Consider the following 19,393-nt stretch of genomic DNA (forward strand, 5'->3'; position numbering starts at 1 on the left):
ATGTAAAAATAAAACAAGTAATGATATAATCAACATGTTTATTACACGAAATTTACATAATATGTATAGGATCACAAGGGGCTCACCCGAGGGAATGACGTAATTTTCATTAATTTTTTAACAAACTGAGCGGCGAGGACGGGCGAGTCTCGAATTCATTCGAAAAATTAACTACATAAAATAGGTCTCTGCTCAAAATAAACTCTCATTATACAACTTACAATTGAGGGGTACACGAAACAAAACACATGTGCCGATTGCCATCAAAATAACAATAAGATGGATTATGTGATTGGATTTACAAAGCCTTTGTGATTTAAATATCAAAAGCAATGTCAGAAGAATGGAAATCGGTCCATGTTTTTTGTAAACTCTATACAAATTACATTATTGGATACAAGGAACTTCATGAGGCCATCTTTAAACATAATGAAAAACCAGTAACCTAGAGATATAACAACATCGTAAAACATGCACTGATTATAGTTGTCTCTTTCTAATATGCTACATGAGACAGAGACAAGTAATTGACCACAAATTTGCTATGTAAAGAAATAAAATCACGAAGGCCGCAGCTCATTGCTACAAAAGTTAATGTACAGAGATCTAATATACCTTCGTGAATTTATAACACAATCGAAATACAACTTATTCAAAATTTGCAATTAGGAACATTTGTATGAAAAAATAGCGTCAACACGATAGCTATGTCACAACGATTTAGTCATTAATAGTTCGAGCTTAAACTAATAATAATTGATCTAGATGCACCTGCCATTCTTTTAAAGACTATTCACACATTATCTGCTAATCCTTTTTGAAGTTATATTGGAAAACTGATTACCAGCTAATGTGTTAAAGACAACATTATCCCCGTTGATTAACTTTAACTATGTTGAAACAGCGATAGATGGCGCTCTAACGTGAGCACCATTGAACACTGAATTCTAGTAAAATTGATTCATTTAATATCTCAAACATAATATTTAGACTGGTCAATTTGAAAATGTTCAAATGTACACCAAATCTATGGAGATGAGTCTTACAGTCATAAACTACGGCTAATGGCTACAAAGTACAACTTAACAGAATCTACACCCGTGCCGAGTGCAACACTAGTGCACTCTATCCGACTCACAACACGACTCACAAATCAATGTGTACTTATATAAGGAAAAACATTAACCAAACTTTACTCAATTTTACATTACTGTATGTATTATGCTATATAGTGGGGTGTTGCAAGCTATTTAAACATTAGGCCGTAAATTCAACGACTGATTTCCGATTTTAAAGAGCAATTTTCATTCTTCTTAACTTTTGAAAATATAAAAATAACGAAATTCATAGAATTAATTCAGTACGAGAGAAAAGGTAAATATTAATAAAAATGTCAATTGGCGGCAAGGTGTTAATTTGAATGATATAACTATACAATATCACAGTGTATATAACATAATTGTTCCCAGTTAAATGTTCAAATACAATGAGCCACATTCAGAACACGCTGCAACACAAGCGCCCAGTGTGCTCACAAAATATATCGATTTGGATACTAGTGTTCATATAATAACAGATTAGAGTATCCATATAACGGCCATTTTAAAAACTAATAAAATCTATTCCTTTTTGATCAGTAGACATAACATGATAAATGGAAGTTGTGACGTAAACAATATTCACAAAATGTTCATAAAAACTGTAGGGCTAAGTTCATCATTACGACACTATTTCGCAAGCAACATGTATTTATTTCGAAAGCATTTCTTATTGTATATATTAACGCAGTCGTAAAAGTTTCATTTTCATATATAGAACATAAGGGGGACGAATATGGCGTCATTCACAAAATTGTAATCATATCCACTTTATGACCTTCAAAATTCTTAAAGTATTTAAATGAGCACCTAGATTTCATAATAATTACATTTTTGCATGAGTCCATATTCGCATTTACCGGCGAGCACCCTATATTTAACGTAATATATAAACAAAGAAAATTTATACAAAATATTTATTTGTCATGAAGTTATTTCTATTATAATTACGAAGGCACTTCTTAGGTTCATTCGTATTCGGTATGATATCGATTCGTAGGCAAGATTACATTTATTGCGAGTTTTTACAGCGTGACCTTACTTTTATATAACAAACGAGCATAATGAACTTGAGAAAAGCAAATAAAAAATATTTAAATACATCACAAAATGCTCCCAGTGTCAGTCTCACAAATGATCGATAATAATTTGACTAAATTATAATATGCAGCTTTAGTATAGCAATGGATATGCAAATAAAGTAAAATTACAACCCGACGACACGTGATCGGGAGTAACGCTAACAATAGCTTTGAATATTTTTATACGAGGTTGTAGAGCAACCCTTATATAATATCACAAAAGATAAATAACGCATTGTCCGCGCAGAACTTACAGCATTAAAACTATACACTATAAATACGTTGGATTCATCCTCAAATTATCACAAACATTCCTGATCACAAAAACGAAGCATTCAAATAAATGGACAAGAAATAATATTATAATTAATATAAAACCGTAGCATGATCAATAATTGAGTAAGTTTATTCAGTGATGTTCATAAAATATATTGTGTCTTAATGAGTTTTTTTTTTGGAAATTTTCTTCGAAATTATAATTATCTAAAATTCACAGCATAATAAAAAGGTATCTATTACGCTATGACATCGACTTACTCGTAAATATTGCAAGTTTCCTCGAATGCGTCGTCGCCGAAACGACAGAGTCACTGACTTAACCTAACTTAAAATTAAAGTAAACAATACTATACATACGATTATGTAATTACATATACACTGTACTCGTAGTACATAACAGGGATATAGGCACTCGATCGGCCCGAGCCCCGAGTGTCGGGTTACGTCTGCTTTACCGCGCGAAGCTCACGTATTTACAGAGCAGGATAAGCGGAAACGACGGAGCGTCACTTACAAGTATTCTTCCGATCGACGCGGGAAAAATCTTAAGTAAACGACGACGGGCTCGGGCGCCGCCCCGTCGACGGGCTCCGGTGACACTCTACGCTCATAAATCAATAAATCTTTCAAGCTCAGCTTCACATATAAATTATTGGATTTCGTTTAAATCAAAATCGAACTTCGAACGAATATCGCGAATCGAATTTTATTTATCGGCAACGATCAGATTATTTTCATCGTAAACGTAGCGGGGAGCGCGGTCAGGGCAGGCGCGGCAGGTGCGGCAGGTGCGGCAGGTGCGCCAGGCGGCAGTTCTCCAGGTAGAGGTCCTTGACGAGCAGGTCGGCGGCGGCGAGGCGCGCGTGCAGGCGCTGCGCCGCCCGCTCGGCGCGCGCCGCCCGCGCCCGCAGCGCGCCCGCCGCGCCCGGCCCGCCGGCCGCGCACAGGCAGCGCGCGCCCGCCCCGCCCGCGTCCGGCCCGCCGCCCGCCCCGCCCGCGCGCTGCAACACACATACACATTCCAAGTATAACCATCATGCGTCATATCCATATAATTATATAACATCTCATAAATAAAGGGTGGAAATGTTTAATGGGCTCTTGTGGAAAAGTACTTATAATACTGGAGATAGCTATTTTTGAAGTGAAACTTCTTTATCGGGGTAAGAAAAAAATTTAGTGTAACATTTTTTCGTTACGCGTGACATTTTTCCGTTACGCGCCATCTTTTTCTTATCCCTAAGTTTTAAAGACACGGAAAACAAAATAGTTTGTTGCTTTCATCACAACCACACAACCACGGTGTTTTCACATATTGTTCAGATTTAAACACACGCGTATATGTTTTCGTTTTTGTCGTACATTTTTGCGTAAGATCAAGTTCAAGCCGTGGCGGTCCCTTAGCTTTACATCCGAGCCGAATTTGTAACGTTTTATCACACTTTTTAATAAACGCCACATTATAATTATTGTTCATTTTAACACTCACCAGTAATACTGATAACTACAAGCTATTTCAACACGTATTTCATAATTTTAATTAGAAAATTGCATGAATCGCGCGCGTGCATTGAAGTTGACTCGAGTGTTTGTTTATATTATAGAAGTGGCAACTGGCAACGTCGCGCGCAATCGCTGTCCTGCCTGGCGGTAAAAACGAACCGGCAGCGTTTGCGGGTGCGGCGCTCCGAATTTTGCTACTTTTCCATAGAAAATCTTTTGTTTCACGCGCAGGCCTCTGGCAAAACCCTCTCTTTCACTCCTATTGGATTTCGTATTAAGAAATGTACTAAATCTTTTTTCATTGAAGCGCAATCGTGAGCGCTCCGCTTCGCGCGTTACATAATACAGGTGTATGGGATGATGGAATGATGGATATATTCATTGGTATTAACAGTAGTTTTAAAGATTACGATTGATTTTAAATAATAATAATTAATGTTAATTATTAAATTAAGGAGTATGATTTTATTATAATTATTTATGGGAGTTCACTGCACCAGCGCTCCTTAGGGCGAGCCGTCTCTGGCGGGCGCGGCCGGCGGAGGTGAGAGTGCTTGGACTGAAACGGGCGTTGACGACTTAGCTCATCTTTCAATCAAGATGAAATGTAACCACAATTATTAATGTAACCACAATTCATACAAATAAATCATTTCATTTCATTTCGCAAAACATTCACAATCTCGGTACCATTTGTTGAATGAACTGCAATTGGCGTCTATCGGTCTTGTCGCTTTAAGTTATAGATATTTTTGCACACCAAAAAGAAAGACGTATCACGTATGCATTTTCTTTATAAGTAATTTTTTTGATAAATTGTACTGCTTTACACCATGTATTTTCAGTGTTTTATTTCAAGTGAACACCCATAAAATTTTGTCACGAGCCGCCTCTGTCCCTACCACGCGTGATTCAACGTATTTCTGTAAAGTTGCATATAGTAAATTATTTTTTGAAAAATAAAGTCATAAAGAAGTTTCACTTCTTACGTATGTACACTAGTACATGCACAAATTTTTTTTAAAGAAAACATGACTTTATTTCTAAAGAGAAATAGACCTGCATTTAAAGATTTCCGTTAATTTGCTTGCCAAATCCAGGAACAGAACCGACAAGAATCTGTTAAAATTACACCCTGAACTTTTATTGCATTCAGAGGATAATTATATAATAATATTATATGATAATTTATAAGAAGAATACTAGCGGTCCGCCCTGGCTTCGCCCGTGGTACCTACATGTTTAAACTATCCTATCTCTCAAGTTGGATCGAACTGCACATGGTGTGTGAATTTTATTATAATCGGTTAAGTGGTTTAGGAGTCCATTGAGGACAAACATTGTGACACGAGATTTATATATTATATTAAGATTATTTGTTAAACAAACTTTATGAATCAAAGAGAAGAAAAGCAAATCATATTCTATGCACAAGAATTTATTTAGAAAGATAAAAATGCAACTTTTATAAGATTTGCTCCAAGTATGTACTTCTTTATAATTGTTTAAATAATAAACATAACCTAAAACTTTTACAAAATAAGAATATACTTACCGTTTGCATCCGTTGTATATCAATTTCGGTACAATGACGCGCGTTGGATCGTTGCTGTTGTCTTTGTTGCAACAGTTGCTGTTGTTGCTGCTGCTGCTGTTGTTGCTGTTGTTGCTGTTCTAGCGTCCCGAGGCGCTGCTCCAATTCCTCAATACGTTGTTTTTGTTTTGATATTTCTTCCATCTGTAATATTATTATGTCCACAATAAGAATGATGCATCTTTTGTAATCGCGATAGTATCTGTTGTCTGTCTGTCTATTACTTTATTACTTTTGCAATCTATATATATATCTTATATCTATATATATAAAAATGAATTGCTGTTCGTGAGTCTCGCAAAAACTCGAGAATGGCTGGGCCGATTGAGCTGATTTTGGTTTTAAAATGTTTGTCGTAGTCCAGGGTAGGTCTAAACGGTGAGCAAATAAGGAAAAATTGCGAGTAAGATAGAGTAAGACGACAATTCCATTTTCCCATATAAAAGTTGAGCACTTCTTTCTGTCAAACATTTGACGGTATATTTTGTACTCTCAGTTCCACTCGAATTGAAGAACGCATTAAATAAAGACTTTTGAATTGACAACATAATATCAACTTTGCTCATAACATCGTGTATTTAAATATCAAAATATAAAAATAATTTTAAATTTCGTACATATGTCAATCATTTGTTGTCATTCCTGTCAAATACACTAAATATTGTTTGACACTAATGCGTTCAAAAATGTATTTTGCGTAAAATAATTAAAAAGTAAAAAGGGTGCATAAACTATTGTCTGTATTTTTTTTTAATCAATTATTGAAAAGTGCAATTAAAGCAGATACATAAAAATTCCTCAAATATTTGTGTTTACGCGTGCTTTCAGAAATTGATAAGGTATTTTCGGTGAGGAAACTAACCAAGAAGGATAGTTCGATTAAGTATTTAAAAAAAATCTTTAAAAATGTAAAAATTCTGACAATTATTTGTCGCGATTTCGTCGACTGCTTCAAAAATATTGCGTTGAAATAATATTATAACGTTAAAACTGAAACGGAGACCATGACTCATTCGGTTGAACCAAGCTAAATTGCGTTTTGAAGATTACATCCATTTACACGATGCAATTAGTACAGAGAAGAAGATGCAGAAAATGTTGGGCTATTTAGGTGCTAAGGTGCTATTTTATCGGCGACCTACACAGGTAGCCCAAGTCATACGCTTGAATATGCGCAAGATGCAATGATATAATAATATGTTCGTCATTATGGTCGCCCTGGATCTATTCATTACATTTACATGAAATCCAAAATGGATGGAAATTATTCTACTGCTGCTTCCCTGACAAGATGATCAAGTGATCGGCTCGACATTACCACACGTGTTTTCAAGCAATGAGTTACTTATTAAAGCAGCACATCTTTCGGATTATTCAATGATGGATGTATTCAATCGAATGAAAAAAATCAGGCTTGCAGCATGCACACATTTTAATTTGGTTAGTCGAAAGACTTCGGGCAGATAAAATAGATGAGATTGTATGTGCAGGTATTGGTAATCCTGAAATCGATCCAGACCGACATTATGTTGTAATCACGAATATGATTCATGGACCGTGTGGCACCATCAATCGCCAATCACCATGCATGGTTGACAGCGAGTGTTCCAAAAGGAATCCACGAAAATTTACTATAGAAACTATCACAGGCAACAAGATGATAGTGGTAGAACTATCATAACTAAAGTGAAAGGAAACGATTTCGTGGTCGACACCAGTTAAATAATGAAAAGAGTTAATCCGAAATCCGAATGCATCCCAGGCTGCAAAACGTAGTTTAATTCGATAATTTTTATACGTGAGGAAAATTTCTCTTTGCCGCAAAAATTTCTATAAGTCAGGAAAAATCCATGTCGGGAAAATTACGATAAGTCAGGAAAATTTTTTATAAGTCAGGAAAATTTCCAAAAGTCGGGAAAATTTCCATAAGCGAAATTTCTGTAAGACAGGAAAATTTTCATAAGTCCGGAAAATTTCTATAAACAAGGTAAATTTCTATACGCCAGGAAAATTGCCATGAGAAAGGAAAATTTAAGACAGGAAAATTTCCATAAGTCCGGAAAATTTGTATACCTCAGGAAAATGTTTATAAGCCAGGAAAATTTCTATACGTCAGGAAAAATTCTATAAGCCAGGAAAATTTCTATGCGTCGGGAAAATTTCTATAAGCCAGCAAAATTTCTATAATATATATGTATAAATTTCTATACGTCAGGAAAATTTCTATACGTCGGGAAAATTTGTATAAGTCAGGATAATGTTTCTAAGTCCGGAAAATTTCCATACGAAAGGAATATTTCTATACGCCAGGAAAATTTCTATACGTCAGGAAAATTTATATATGCCAGGAAAATTTCTATAAACAAGGAAAATTTATATAAGCCAGGAAAATATCTATATGTCAGGAAAAATTCTAAAAGCCAGGAAAATTTGTATACGTGAGGAAAATTTCTCTTTGCCGCAAAAATTTCTATAAGTCAGGAAAAATCCATGTCGGGAAAATTACGATAAGTCAGGAAAAATTTTTATAAGCCAGGAAAATTTCCATAATACGGGAAAATTTCTATAAGGTGAAAATTTCCATAAGAAAGGAAAATTTCTAAAAGACAGGAAAATTTTCATAAGTCCGGAAAATTTCTATACGCCAGGAAAATTTCTATAAACAAGGTAAATTTCTATACGCTAGGAAAATTTCCATGAGAAAGGAAATTTCTATACGTCAGGAATTTTTTTATAAGCCAGGAAAATTTCTATACGTCAGGAAAATTTCTATACGTCAGGAAAATTTCTATAAGCCAGGAAAACCTGTTAGTAGGTAGGTTGTTTGTAGGTAGTATGCTAAGAAGGTTTTAGTAAGTAGGTTTAAGACAAAGCGTAAGCTAGTATCGTATAAAATTTAATATAAATGCGAAAGTAACTATTTGTCTGTCTATTATTGATATTCTATCTGATCAAGTGAATTCATCCCAAAGTGTATACCTTCTGAGCGAGCTCCGTGCTCGCGTGCTGGCGGGCGCGCTGCAGGTCCCGCTCGAGCGCCAGGTACTGGTCCTCGAGCGCGCTCTCGGGCAGCGCGGGCAGCGCGGGCGGCGCGGCGAACTGGCGCTCGAAGCGCGCGATCTCGTCGCTGAGCGCGCGCAGCCGCTCGTCGCCCGCGCGCTGCTCCTCGCCCCACGCCGCGCGCTCCTCCTCCAGCTTGCGCGCCCAGTACTCCTCGCAGCGGTCGTACTCCTCGCGCAGCTGCTCCACGCTGCACTCCAGCTCCCTGCCACCCAACGCGCGTTACATATATTGAACTAAAGTAATTGTAATTGGAAATGTACTCGAGTATATTTTCATACATGATTCCCGTTATTTTACATGTCCGGAAACTATGAAACTGGGCGTTAGGATCCAAATTTTGCACTCGAGATAGTAGCATGCACAAATTAATTTTACTTTCTATTGTATTCAACTTCTCAAGGCAGTAAACGAGTATGACAATTTCGTTTATCGATTTTACTGACAATCCATACTAATATTATAAATACGAAAGTAATTCTATCTGTCTGTCTGTTACACAATCACGCCTAAACTACTGAACCAATTTGCATGAAATTTGGTATGGAGATATTTTGATACCCGAGAAAGGACATGGGCTACCTTTTATTGCGAAATATGTATCACGGGCGAAGCCGGGGCGGAGGAAGGAAGATTAGAAAAATGATTTTAACAATAGTTAGGGAAATTTCGATTGACAGAAAAATTACGATAAGTCAGGAAAAATTTCTATAAGTCAGGAAAATTTCCATAAGTCGGGAAAAATTTCTATAAGTCAGGAAAATTTCCATAAGAAAGGAAAATTTATATACGCCAGGAAAATTTCTATAAACAAGGATAATTTATATACGTCAGGAAAATTTTTATAAGTCAGGAAAATTTCTATACGTCGGGAAAATTTATATAGATAAGGAAAATATGTATAAGTCAGGAAAATGTTTATAAGCCAGGAAAATTTCCATACGAAAGGAAAATTTCCATAAGTTCGGAATATTTCTATACGTCAGGAAAATTTATATACGTCAGGAAAATTTCTATACCCCAGGAAAATTTCTATACGTCAGGAAAATTTATATAAGCCAGGAAAATTTCTATACGTGAGGAAAATTTCTCTATGCCGCTAAAATTTCTATAAGTCAGGAAAAATCTATAAGTCGGGAAAATTACGATGTCAGGAAAAATTTCTATAAGTAAGGAAAATTTCCATAAGTCAGGAAAATTTCTATAAGCTGGAAAATTTCCATAAGAAAGGAAAATTTCTATACGCTAGGAAAATTTCTATAAACAAGGAAAATTTCTATACATCAGGAAAATTTCTATAAGTCGGGAAAATTTATATAGATATGGAAAGGAGAATGACCACGGGTGGTATCGGTAAAATTTTAGTTGTGCCACGTATTCGTGATATTGTTAATTCCTATTTGTATTTATAATGATCATATGTATTACTATTAAGTCTTAATTATACCGGATAAATTGAAATAATAGTAAAAGTTTGTGTTTTGAAACATGTATGACCACGTATGGAATTGGTAAAATACTAGTTGTGTCACATGTTTGTGATATTGTTAATTCCTATTTGTATTTATAATGATCATATTTATCACTATTAAGTCGAAATTATACCGAATAAATAGAAATAAAAATAAAGGTTTTGTTTTGACACATATATCTATCTCTCTTGCAAGCGTCCTGCGTCATCTGTCATTGTGTTCGACGCATTCATTGTTCGACGTTATTTATTTTGAAATAATGTTTATTACGATTTACTTTTCACATTTGTCTTGTAAATTAAAATATTACCTATGTAATAAATGTAAAACTTAACGTTCATCGTTAGTTTAAACTCGATAAAGTATTTTTTTAAAGTGTTGCATAACACTATTGTTTTATTTTTATTGTCGCGAACTGCGGCTTTTTACATAAAAACTTTAATCGTTTCTAAAAGTACTAACATCAACACAGACATGTATCAAGATAGACTAAGCGAGTGTATGTACTTCCCGTGTCCAAACTAAGTTTATGAAACTTACTTGACGCTGGCCTACACTCAGTCCGCGCTTGCAGTTCGCCAAGGAAAGACGTGAAGCTGAATAAAGTAAAATGCCGAATTGCGCCGTTATAAACTGTAGAAACTCCACAGCTGTCAGTGGCCGAGTTAGCAGAGATGTTTCCTTCCACCGGTAAGTAATTTTCTAATCAGAATATGCACTATTTATTTTAAAATCAAATAAAGAATATCTGTGGAAAACGAGCGTGACAAACACGGATACCAAATCATACAAAATGATTCGGAATACATTGCGGCTTTTACTTGGCACGGTAAAGATCGCGTTGTATGATAACAAGCAATGAATAGGTCTTCTCATTTTTCTGTTCTCATTTTTCTGTCCAATTTTGTGGTTAGTGATGTTCATTTGATGCAACAGTTCTCGATTCTAATCGATTTTATAATCGAACAGAAAAATGATAATTTGAAGGAGCAATTTTTCAGAAAAAAAGGCATAGATTTTTTTTGTCATTTAATACGACTTGACCTAGAACTTTTAAGTATTTTAATACAAAGGTACTAAAAATAAATATTTTGACATGGACGCCATTAGTTAAAGTGTCATCTTGGGAGTTTTTTAAGAAAACTCCTTATTGCTTAGACTATGTTTGTTTTTTCAGTTTTCCAAGTAACCCGAACATAAAAGGAAAATGGATCGATGCAACGGGACATAAAGATTGATTGATTGACAGTTTCATTACTTTCTTTCGATGGCCTCTCTAGTACGTAGTACATGGTAACTCAATGGGCATATGTAAGAAAAAGCTAAAACACATAAGTTTACTTGTTAGAATATTAAAAGGTTTATAACTTTATTTTATCATCCCTCTGTCTATGGTAATTATCATTTTTCTGTTTTGAATCGATTTAGTAATCGATTACGATTCATTTATTTGACTACCTCTTAGACATAGATCTAGTTTGATCTGATTTCTTTCGATTTACTTCGATGGGATAGGACGATACTAGAATCGCCGCGCGAGTGGCGGCCTAATCGATTTAGCGTAAAATGAAATTAACATCACTAAAAAGCGCTCGTGACGTCATAACGCGTCAAGGTCAGTACAAAAAATATGACACGCTTGGTTTTCATACCGATCGCGGTACTTGCGTTGTCTACTTAAATATACATGTCTGTGAACATCAAGCTTTAAATTGAGCTATATTTCATCTTGACACAATAAGTTTGATTGCGATACCAAGTGCCATAGTAACTTGGGCAATCTCCTTTCCATACGAATGGAAAATTTAACACACAAATATTGGTGGCATTTCGAAAGGTTTTGACTTTGGAACACGTGAACCATGCTGTTTCTAATTTGTTGTCCAGACTGAAAATACTCGGAAATCAGACTTCACTTAAAGTTGTTTAATTTTATTAATTTAAGCTAACGTTTGATTAAAATCAAGCAATTTATTATAAAACTAGATAAATGGATGTTCTATTACATATGAAATAATACTTAATCTCTAATACGTTAATACATAAATGTTAAATGAATTTGATGACTACTTCATCGTGTTACGTGTTTCTAATTAAACGACCACCACTGTATATGTCAGGAAAAATACTACTGAACCAATTACAATGAAATTTAGGACACATATAGAAGGTAACTTGGATTAACACGGGCGAAGCCGCAGGCGGAAAGCTAGTTATTACATATATAAAATACTAGATTTCCGCCCGCGGCTACGCCCGCGTTTTCAAAGGAAAACCCGCATAGTTCCCATTCCCGTGGGATTTCCGGGATAAAACCTAGCCTATGTCACTCAGAAATGATGTAGCTTTCCAACAGTGAAAGAATTTTTCAAATCTGCCAAGTAGTTTCGGAGCCTATTCAATTCATACAAACAAACAAACAAACAAAAAATCAAACCTTTCCTCTTTATAATATTTGTATAGATAAACATTACAACATTGACTCTATGCATTGAAAATGTGACAACAGGTTGTTAAATTCTAATTAAGTGACGTGAGGGCTCTTTGTAATTTGCATGAAAATAGGATAATTTGTGTATTAGGTGAAAAATTTTGAAATATAATAAATAGTACCTGATTATACTATTGAGATTTCCTATCTCCAGCTCATGTGTCGCTTTCAGAACAATGTTTTCCTTCCGCAATGCTTCTAGCTCATCATTGCTTCCTTCCGTTGGAACCCAAACTTCCGTCGGAGCACTCTCTTGCGATCTAATTGACGAGATAATATCTGTGAGAGCCGAACAGCGCTCACACTTGCTACTCTCTAGTGATATGCCATTGAATTTTTCTACAATTGTTTGTAAGATATGGTCCTCTTTTTTAGGTTTATCTTCTGAAGCGTTTAAACTGTCTCTCTGAAATTATGAAATTAAATAGTTAAATAAATAAATTTAATTTACTTACATATTTACATGTTATAATATTTAAAAATAAAACTAAGTGCCAACAAGTAACATGAAGCAAACTATTGCACAGCTGCCAATAGCTAGTTGCAACAGACACAGATTGTGCAATAATTATTATTTGATTAGCACTGTGTTATGTTTAGAACTTTTACCTGTGACCTGCAAGGAGATGCGAGGGGCGAGTGTCCGTCGGTCTCGTCGCGCCAGCAGGCCGGCTCGTCAGGCACGGAGCCGCGCTCGCCTCTCCCGACGGCTTCCACCGCAGCGCACAGTTCGTCGTTCCTGTCCCGGAGTTGTTGGTTTTCATGTCTAAGTTCATGTAAACGCGCGTTCAACTCCGCGACCACTGTTCGCTCCCGCTCAGCGAGTTCTACCTCGCGCTCGGCCGCCGAGCGCGCCTCACTCACTAGACGCGCGCAGTCGCGTTCCGCTTGGGAGGCACGCGTCTCCGTCTCACGCATTCGTTCCTGAAATATTGAATGTTTTGTATTTATCTTTTATTTCTTAATTGTACTATTTAAATAAATACAGGAATATACCATACTTTAAGCACATTAGATAGATAAGTTAATCAATGAGATGAAAAATGTTAAGGAATTTATTTACTTTGTTCAGGTACTTGTTCAAACTGAGAAGTAGTGAAATGCAGAAACTGGTGCAACAAGTGCATTGTTATTAAAAAAGCACAGACCTCGAGTTCCTGGTTGCGTTCATTGCAAGTGGCAAGGTCTGCGCGCAGTCGCGTCTCGACGTCGGCGCGCCTGGCCACCTCCGCCTCGAGCTCGCGCCGGGCCTGCGCCGCGCGGTCGCGCTCCGCCGCAGCTTCCTCAGCAGACACTCGAGCCGCCTCCGCGTGTCTCGCTTCCACTTGGCGCAAGCTCGCCTTCAGTTCTGCTTCTATTCGTGAGTGATTTTCATCAACGTCCTGAGCTAATAATCGCGCACGGCGATTCGCTTCGACGAGATCTGATCTTAGTTTATCACGCTCAGCGATGGCCACGTCGAGACGCCGTCTGTACGTGTCTACTCTTAAACGCGCCAATGTGTTAGCGGCCAATAATAATAAGGAGCGTGGCTCGGAAACATTAGGAGAGGATCCTAACGCTTGTAATTCATCATCAAGAGCACGTTCCAAGTCTTTGGGCTGAATAGCTACAATAGAAAAACCTAACTCATGTAGTAGTCGGCGTGGCTTCTGAACGCCAGCTCTTTCCCAAGCATCAACAACTGCATCACTTGGAACGACATCCACATCGATTGCAGTGCAGTCATCGTTTACACTTCTATCGAGACTGGCCTGGATTGATGATTGTAGGGAAGAATTCAAACGATCAAAAAATTCACCAACAGTAATTTCATCAGCCTTAGTTTCTTCAAATACCCTGTCGACAAACCTTCTGTCTACACCATGCATTTGTAAGCTTTGACAAAGTTTAAGAGCTCTCTCTCTATCAACGCGCTGATCGTGATCCAGGTCTAAAGCATCGTCGTCTATGAGCGAGTCGGCCCGGGTTTCCATAGCTGAAGAGCTTCTTTTGCACTTCATACGCTGCTTTGCCCGTTCACCGTCGAGACGAGACTCTGATGCGACTCGGTGGCGCGGGGAGTCACCGAAATCGACTCGTGGCGGCCGAGATCTTCTACCGTATTTTTTTGAACCAAAAGTGAATTTGGGAGCGACTTCACGTCCTGACGAATCGTCGTCACTTTGCGGTGATGTAGCGGCAGCAGTCTGCACGGCCGCTGCGGGTGAGGGGCTCACGGTGAAGGGCTGCGACGGGGCCTCACCGCCGAGAACTGACAGCAGGCCGTTCCGGAACTGCGAGAAGGTGACACGACCCGCTCGTCGCTCGAACAACGTGTCGACGAGCGCGGCGCCTCGATCCTCGAGCTGTAACGCGTCACACAGCTCAAGTACAGCTGGTCTGTCTAAGGCTTCTTCGTTATCTACGTCGAAGGATTTAAATACACTGTACAGCTGTTTTTCATAATGATTCATGGAAACACTATCCATAGCGCGGAGAACTGTTTTGTATATAACAAATCATTAGTTTTTCAGTCTTAATATATATTTTGAATCACATGTTGTAAAGTTAATTTTTAAAAAGATACAATCAAGCTTGCAAATGCAAAGTTTTATTTCCTGTCACATAGTGAAATCTGACAATTGACAAGTGATAATTTAATATGTACGTCAGTTATAAAATACAGATATGGTATGGTCATGGTACCAACTACCGTACCTTAAACGTTTATTATTACCTCAATTTTATCCAAGTTAACGAGAAGTTAGTAATTACTTTTATACACAGCTTTTAAAGGTACTTCATGCTATAAATTCCTTACATTAGGATATACTACAGGTTAGTACATAGAGCTATTCATTCTACCCTCATTAATCCATTTTTTTAACTGTATTGAATATTGATATAAATTTGTACAAATAACAAAACTACAAAATTAAATACTTCGATTCGATTTTGATCGGATTTTCACTAAGGATTTTCAAAGAATGAAAAGGATTTTCAAAGAATTAAATCAATGCTTGAGTATTTGGTCATTGGATTGTGGTATCTTGCCTCTTGGTGGTATCTGTCAGTGTTTCTCAGTTTACGTCAACGTCTACGTCAATAATTGTAAAATAAAATTTTTCAAATGTTTTTCAATAATATTTTGACTTGATTTTGACGTGATTTTGACCAACATTTTTACGTTTAAAAAACTAATCACCTCACTAATCACCATCACCAAGATTAGCACAAACTGTTTGGCACACTGTCTGGTAGATGTACATTTAGCTGGAATTATTTTTCTCTAATAAAGCCCCACGGCTAACGACCTTGTGCCTTGTTTTACTTTGATTTCTATAATCGTATGGCCTTGCATATTATCACGGATACTTAATATTCGATACGTCTTTGAAATGCATTTAAGATAAAACGAAGCAAAACAATTCGTACCCTCGGACAGTAATGTTTTTATTTATATTTGAATTCATCGGATTTGATAGGAGCGATGAAAATAATGTATACAGATCAGGAGCTAAATAAAAAATCATTTTCTTCGTATTCTTCAATGGAATTAAAGAAAAGTTCGTCAACAACGAGCAGGTTTGCTGTTAGTATAGCTTCTATTGTGTGTTTATTTTTATTGGCCTACTCTACGTGGACTTTAATTGATAAAGGAGAACCCAAACTTGAAATTTTGAATATTAATAACTATTACAAGGATGTTGAGATGGAAAAAGTTGTCTCATGTTACTACAACACTCCAACAGAAGATGATACCTCACAGCTGTTGCCAAAGAACATTCACCCACACCTTTGCTCTCATATTAACATTGCCTTTGCACAAGTGAAAGATAAACAAATCTACTTGAGTGAACATCAACTAATAACTGTACAGGAGATTGTTAAACTCAAAAAGGCAAATCAAAAACTAAAAATTTTGTTGTCTGTAGGAGGAGCAGGAAACAATGATGGATTTTCTGAAATGGTTGTTGATCATGCTTCAAGAAAAATATTCATCAAATCAATAAAATATATGCTCAGGAATTATTCCTTAGATGGCATTGATTTAGACTGGGAATTTCCTGCGCTTCATCAATACAACTCGGAGAGAGGCAAGAGAGAACGACAACACTTTTCTCAGTTGCTCAGAGAGATAAGGATGGAGTACATTAGAGAGAGGAGGAACTACTTGTTGACTATTGCCATAGCCGCACCACAGATCATTGTGGATGTGTCGTATGATGTGGACCAAATTAATATGTATGTGGATTACGCTAACATAATGACTTATGATTTTCATTATTACACCCAGTTCACACCCTTCACTGGACTCAACTCTCCCCTATATGCCAGAGAGTCGGAACATTTCTATATGGCAACATTAAATGTGAACTATACAGTACAAATGTATCTAAGTAAAGGATTAAATGAAAGCAAAATAGTAGTCGGAATACCAACATATGGCCACAGTTTTTGTTTAGTTAATAAAAATAATGCTGACATCGGCAGCCCTGCCGCAGGGTTTGGCAGCCTTGGGAATTTGGGGTTTGTGAACTATCCAGATATCTGTCGTTTCATAAGGCATAATAATGTTACCATTAAGGACGACTCTGATGCTAAAGTGCCATATTTGCATGAAGGGTCTGAATGGATTTCATATGACACTCCAATCAGTGTGATTGAAAAAACCAAATACATCAAACAGTACAAATTAAGAGGAGCCATGATATATTCACTGAATTCTGATGATTACCAAGGATCATGTGCAGAGCTATCAGACAGTGTAAAATTCCCCCTCGTAGAATCTATTAAAAACAGTTTATTTGATTGAACATTGATGTTAGGGAAAATGTAACACATGAATGATTCAATATTGCATTATTATTTTTGTTGTGTGTGATTTGCAATGGCTGATAAATGTTCGGTAAAAGTGGATTAGAGATGGAAATATATGCATAGCATCCTGCACCCGCGAGTTAGTCAATTGTCGTGCACTCGTTACCTTCTTCTTCCGCGACACGTAGGTGATCTTGTACATGGTGCAGGATTTCATGATGGTCGGCGGCGCGGCGTCAGGTGGTGTGCGGCATGTCGCGCGCGGGCGTCGGCGCCCACGCACAGCTCGAGTCTCGACTGGTCAAGGCGCTCGCCGCGGGCCGCGCACCACGCACGCGCATACGTTACATACCGCATGTGAAGGAGCCGAAGAAAACTACCGCTCGCCGCTCGCCATCCGCGGGGCTTTCCACTCGAGCGCGCCTGACGTAGCCATTGCGGACACTACGAGAAATTAAAACTGTTGCAAGCATTCATTACGATGCAGATGGACAGTTATACGGTGTAGAATGTTTAATTGCTCATTTTTATGTTTATTTGATAAATCGATTAGGTTTGTGATTACGAGTATTATTTTTGTTGACACGTTGATTGAAAAGGCTGTGCTATCGTTATATTAACAATATTTTCAAAATGTATACCTTTATTTTTTAACGCTAATTTGTAATGGTTTTATGCAAGTGCAAAGCGAACGTATACCTATATTGATCAGATATTAATTTACAATGTATAAATATAACGTTAAGCATACGTATGCAATGCATATACCCACCAACCATTACCATTCGTAATTTATTAATGTGTATTTTGATACTACGTAGGATGTTAACGCCAATTCCGTCTCTTGTCGTTTATTTAAATTTAGAATATAATTATTTTTATTTATTCAATTAATTTGTTGTTTATTTTAATATTTATGTGTGTTCAATAAAATAATTCATATTTTTACATAATTTCATTGATTAAATAATTATACATGCAAGTCAAATCCTCATACCTCTCTTTAGGAGTAATAAAACCAATGCAATCGTTATTGCTGCTACAAGATTTGGAAGTCCTTCAGTACTGACCATATTACCTACATTGCATACTGCATTGGAGTCAAATTTAAATTCGGGTGAACATTAAATTTTGAAATGTCATAGCTGCATCCTTTAGCTACCTTAGTGTAGGTAGGTACCAACTACCAACATAGCATATAAACAGTAAAATGTAAGGTAACGGAAATATTATGGAAACACTAGCTGACCCGGCAAACGTTCTGCCAACTGCCTTGCCTTTATATCAGGTGTATAAAAAAAAGTTGATCGATTCATAGGCCTATCCAATATGCACACAAAATTTCAAGAAGATCGGTGTATCCATTTCGGAGGAGTTTAATTACAGACACACGAGAATTTTATGCATACATGATACAATGGATTGGTAGGTAAGTCAATTTCTTATTAATAATTTTTACATTAAAATATAAATAAAATCACATACAAAATGTTTCAAAACAATAACATTTGATTGTGTGGGTAGTTCATGGAATGACATTGAACACCCAAAAATGAACCGGTTTATAATAAAACTTAAGATGAAAAATAAATCAAGGTTGACTACTTATGCAAAGGTTCCGTAGACATCCTAGGTAAAATCTTATTGTTCCAATCAAATCAAACCAAATAAAGTCTAAACGATGTATAAAAATATGTAATTATGTAGATCGTACAAAATCACCACCAAAATGTTTGAACTGATTTCGATAGGAATTACTGTGGCTGATAGCACGTAATTTAAAAATTAAAATATGTACGGTAGTTTGTTTATCAAATGTATGTTAAGGTGATGAATTAATTTTTCTAACATTTACGGCCCTTTTTAAACCTTCGTAATTTTTATATTATTAAAGTTGTCGTGATGAAAATTCTTGACAAGAAAGTTCAATAGTAACACAATACGTCTACCGTTTTAGAAACATGATTCCATGATATTTTCTCGATAGAAAAAAAATACAAAGTTCTCATTGT

The 19,393-nt window shown here is 36.6% G+C and overlaps 2 protein-coding genes across 2 annotated transcripts; one reads left to right on the forward strand and one right to left on the reverse strand.

Moving 5' to 3' along the window:
- Window positions 1-21: 21 nt before the first annotated feature.
- On the reverse strand, window positions 22-15,214 carry LOC149908698 (uncharacterized). Its single transcript, XM_090120292.1, has 6 exons — window positions 13,727-15,214; window positions 13,188-13,502; window positions 12,701-12,984; window positions 8,535-8,820; window positions 5,517-5,699; window positions 22-3,459 (listed from the first exon to the last, which is right to left on the reverse strand). Exons 1-6 carry the CDS (start codon window positions 15,047-15,049, stop codon window positions 3,220-3,222), a joined length of 2,631 nt encoding a protein of 876 aa, XP_089976418.1. The 5' UTR covers window positions 15,050-15,214; the 3' UTR covers window positions 22-3,219.
- Window positions 15,215-15,774: 560 nt separating this feature from the next.
- On the forward strand, window positions 15,775-18,326 carry Cht11 (chitinase-3-like protein). Its single transcript, XM_090120290.1, has one exon. It carries the CDS (start codon window positions 16,051-16,053, stop codon window positions 17,374-17,376), a length of 1,326 nt encoding a protein of 441 aa, XP_089976416.1. The 5' UTR covers window positions 15,775-16,050; the 3' UTR covers window positions 17,377-18,326.
- Window positions 18,327-19,393: the final 1,067 nt, after the last annotated feature.

The sequence above is a fragment of the Colias eurytheme genome, chromosome 4, assembly GCF_061535395.1.
Source record: "Colias eurytheme isolate Ceu_HAF_F1 chromosome 4, ilColEury1 Martin Lab GWU primary, whole genome shotgun sequence".
Classification (NCBI taxonomy): domain Eukaryota; kingdom Metazoa; phylum Arthropoda; class Insecta; order Lepidoptera; family Pieridae; genus Colias; species Colias eurytheme.

Excerpts from the sequence above, each read along its gene's own strand:
- LOC149908698 (XM_090120292.1), bottom strand. The coding sequence starts at position 15,049 with ATGGATAGTGTTTCCATGAATCATTATGAAAAACAGCTGTACAGTGTA. Across the intron at positions 12,985-13,187 it reads CATCTCCTTGCAGGTCACAG|AGAGACAGTTTAAACGCTTC; the intron begins GTAAAAGTTCTA and ends TCATAATTTCAG. Across the intron at positions 8,821-12,700 it reads AATCTCAATAGTATAATCAG|GGAGCTGGAGTGCAGCGTGG; the intron begins GTACTATTTATT and ends GTTGGGTGGCAG.
- Cht11 (XM_090120290.1), top strand. The coding sequence starts at position 16,051 with ATGAAAATAATGTATACAGATCAGGAGCTAAATAAAAAATCATTTTCT.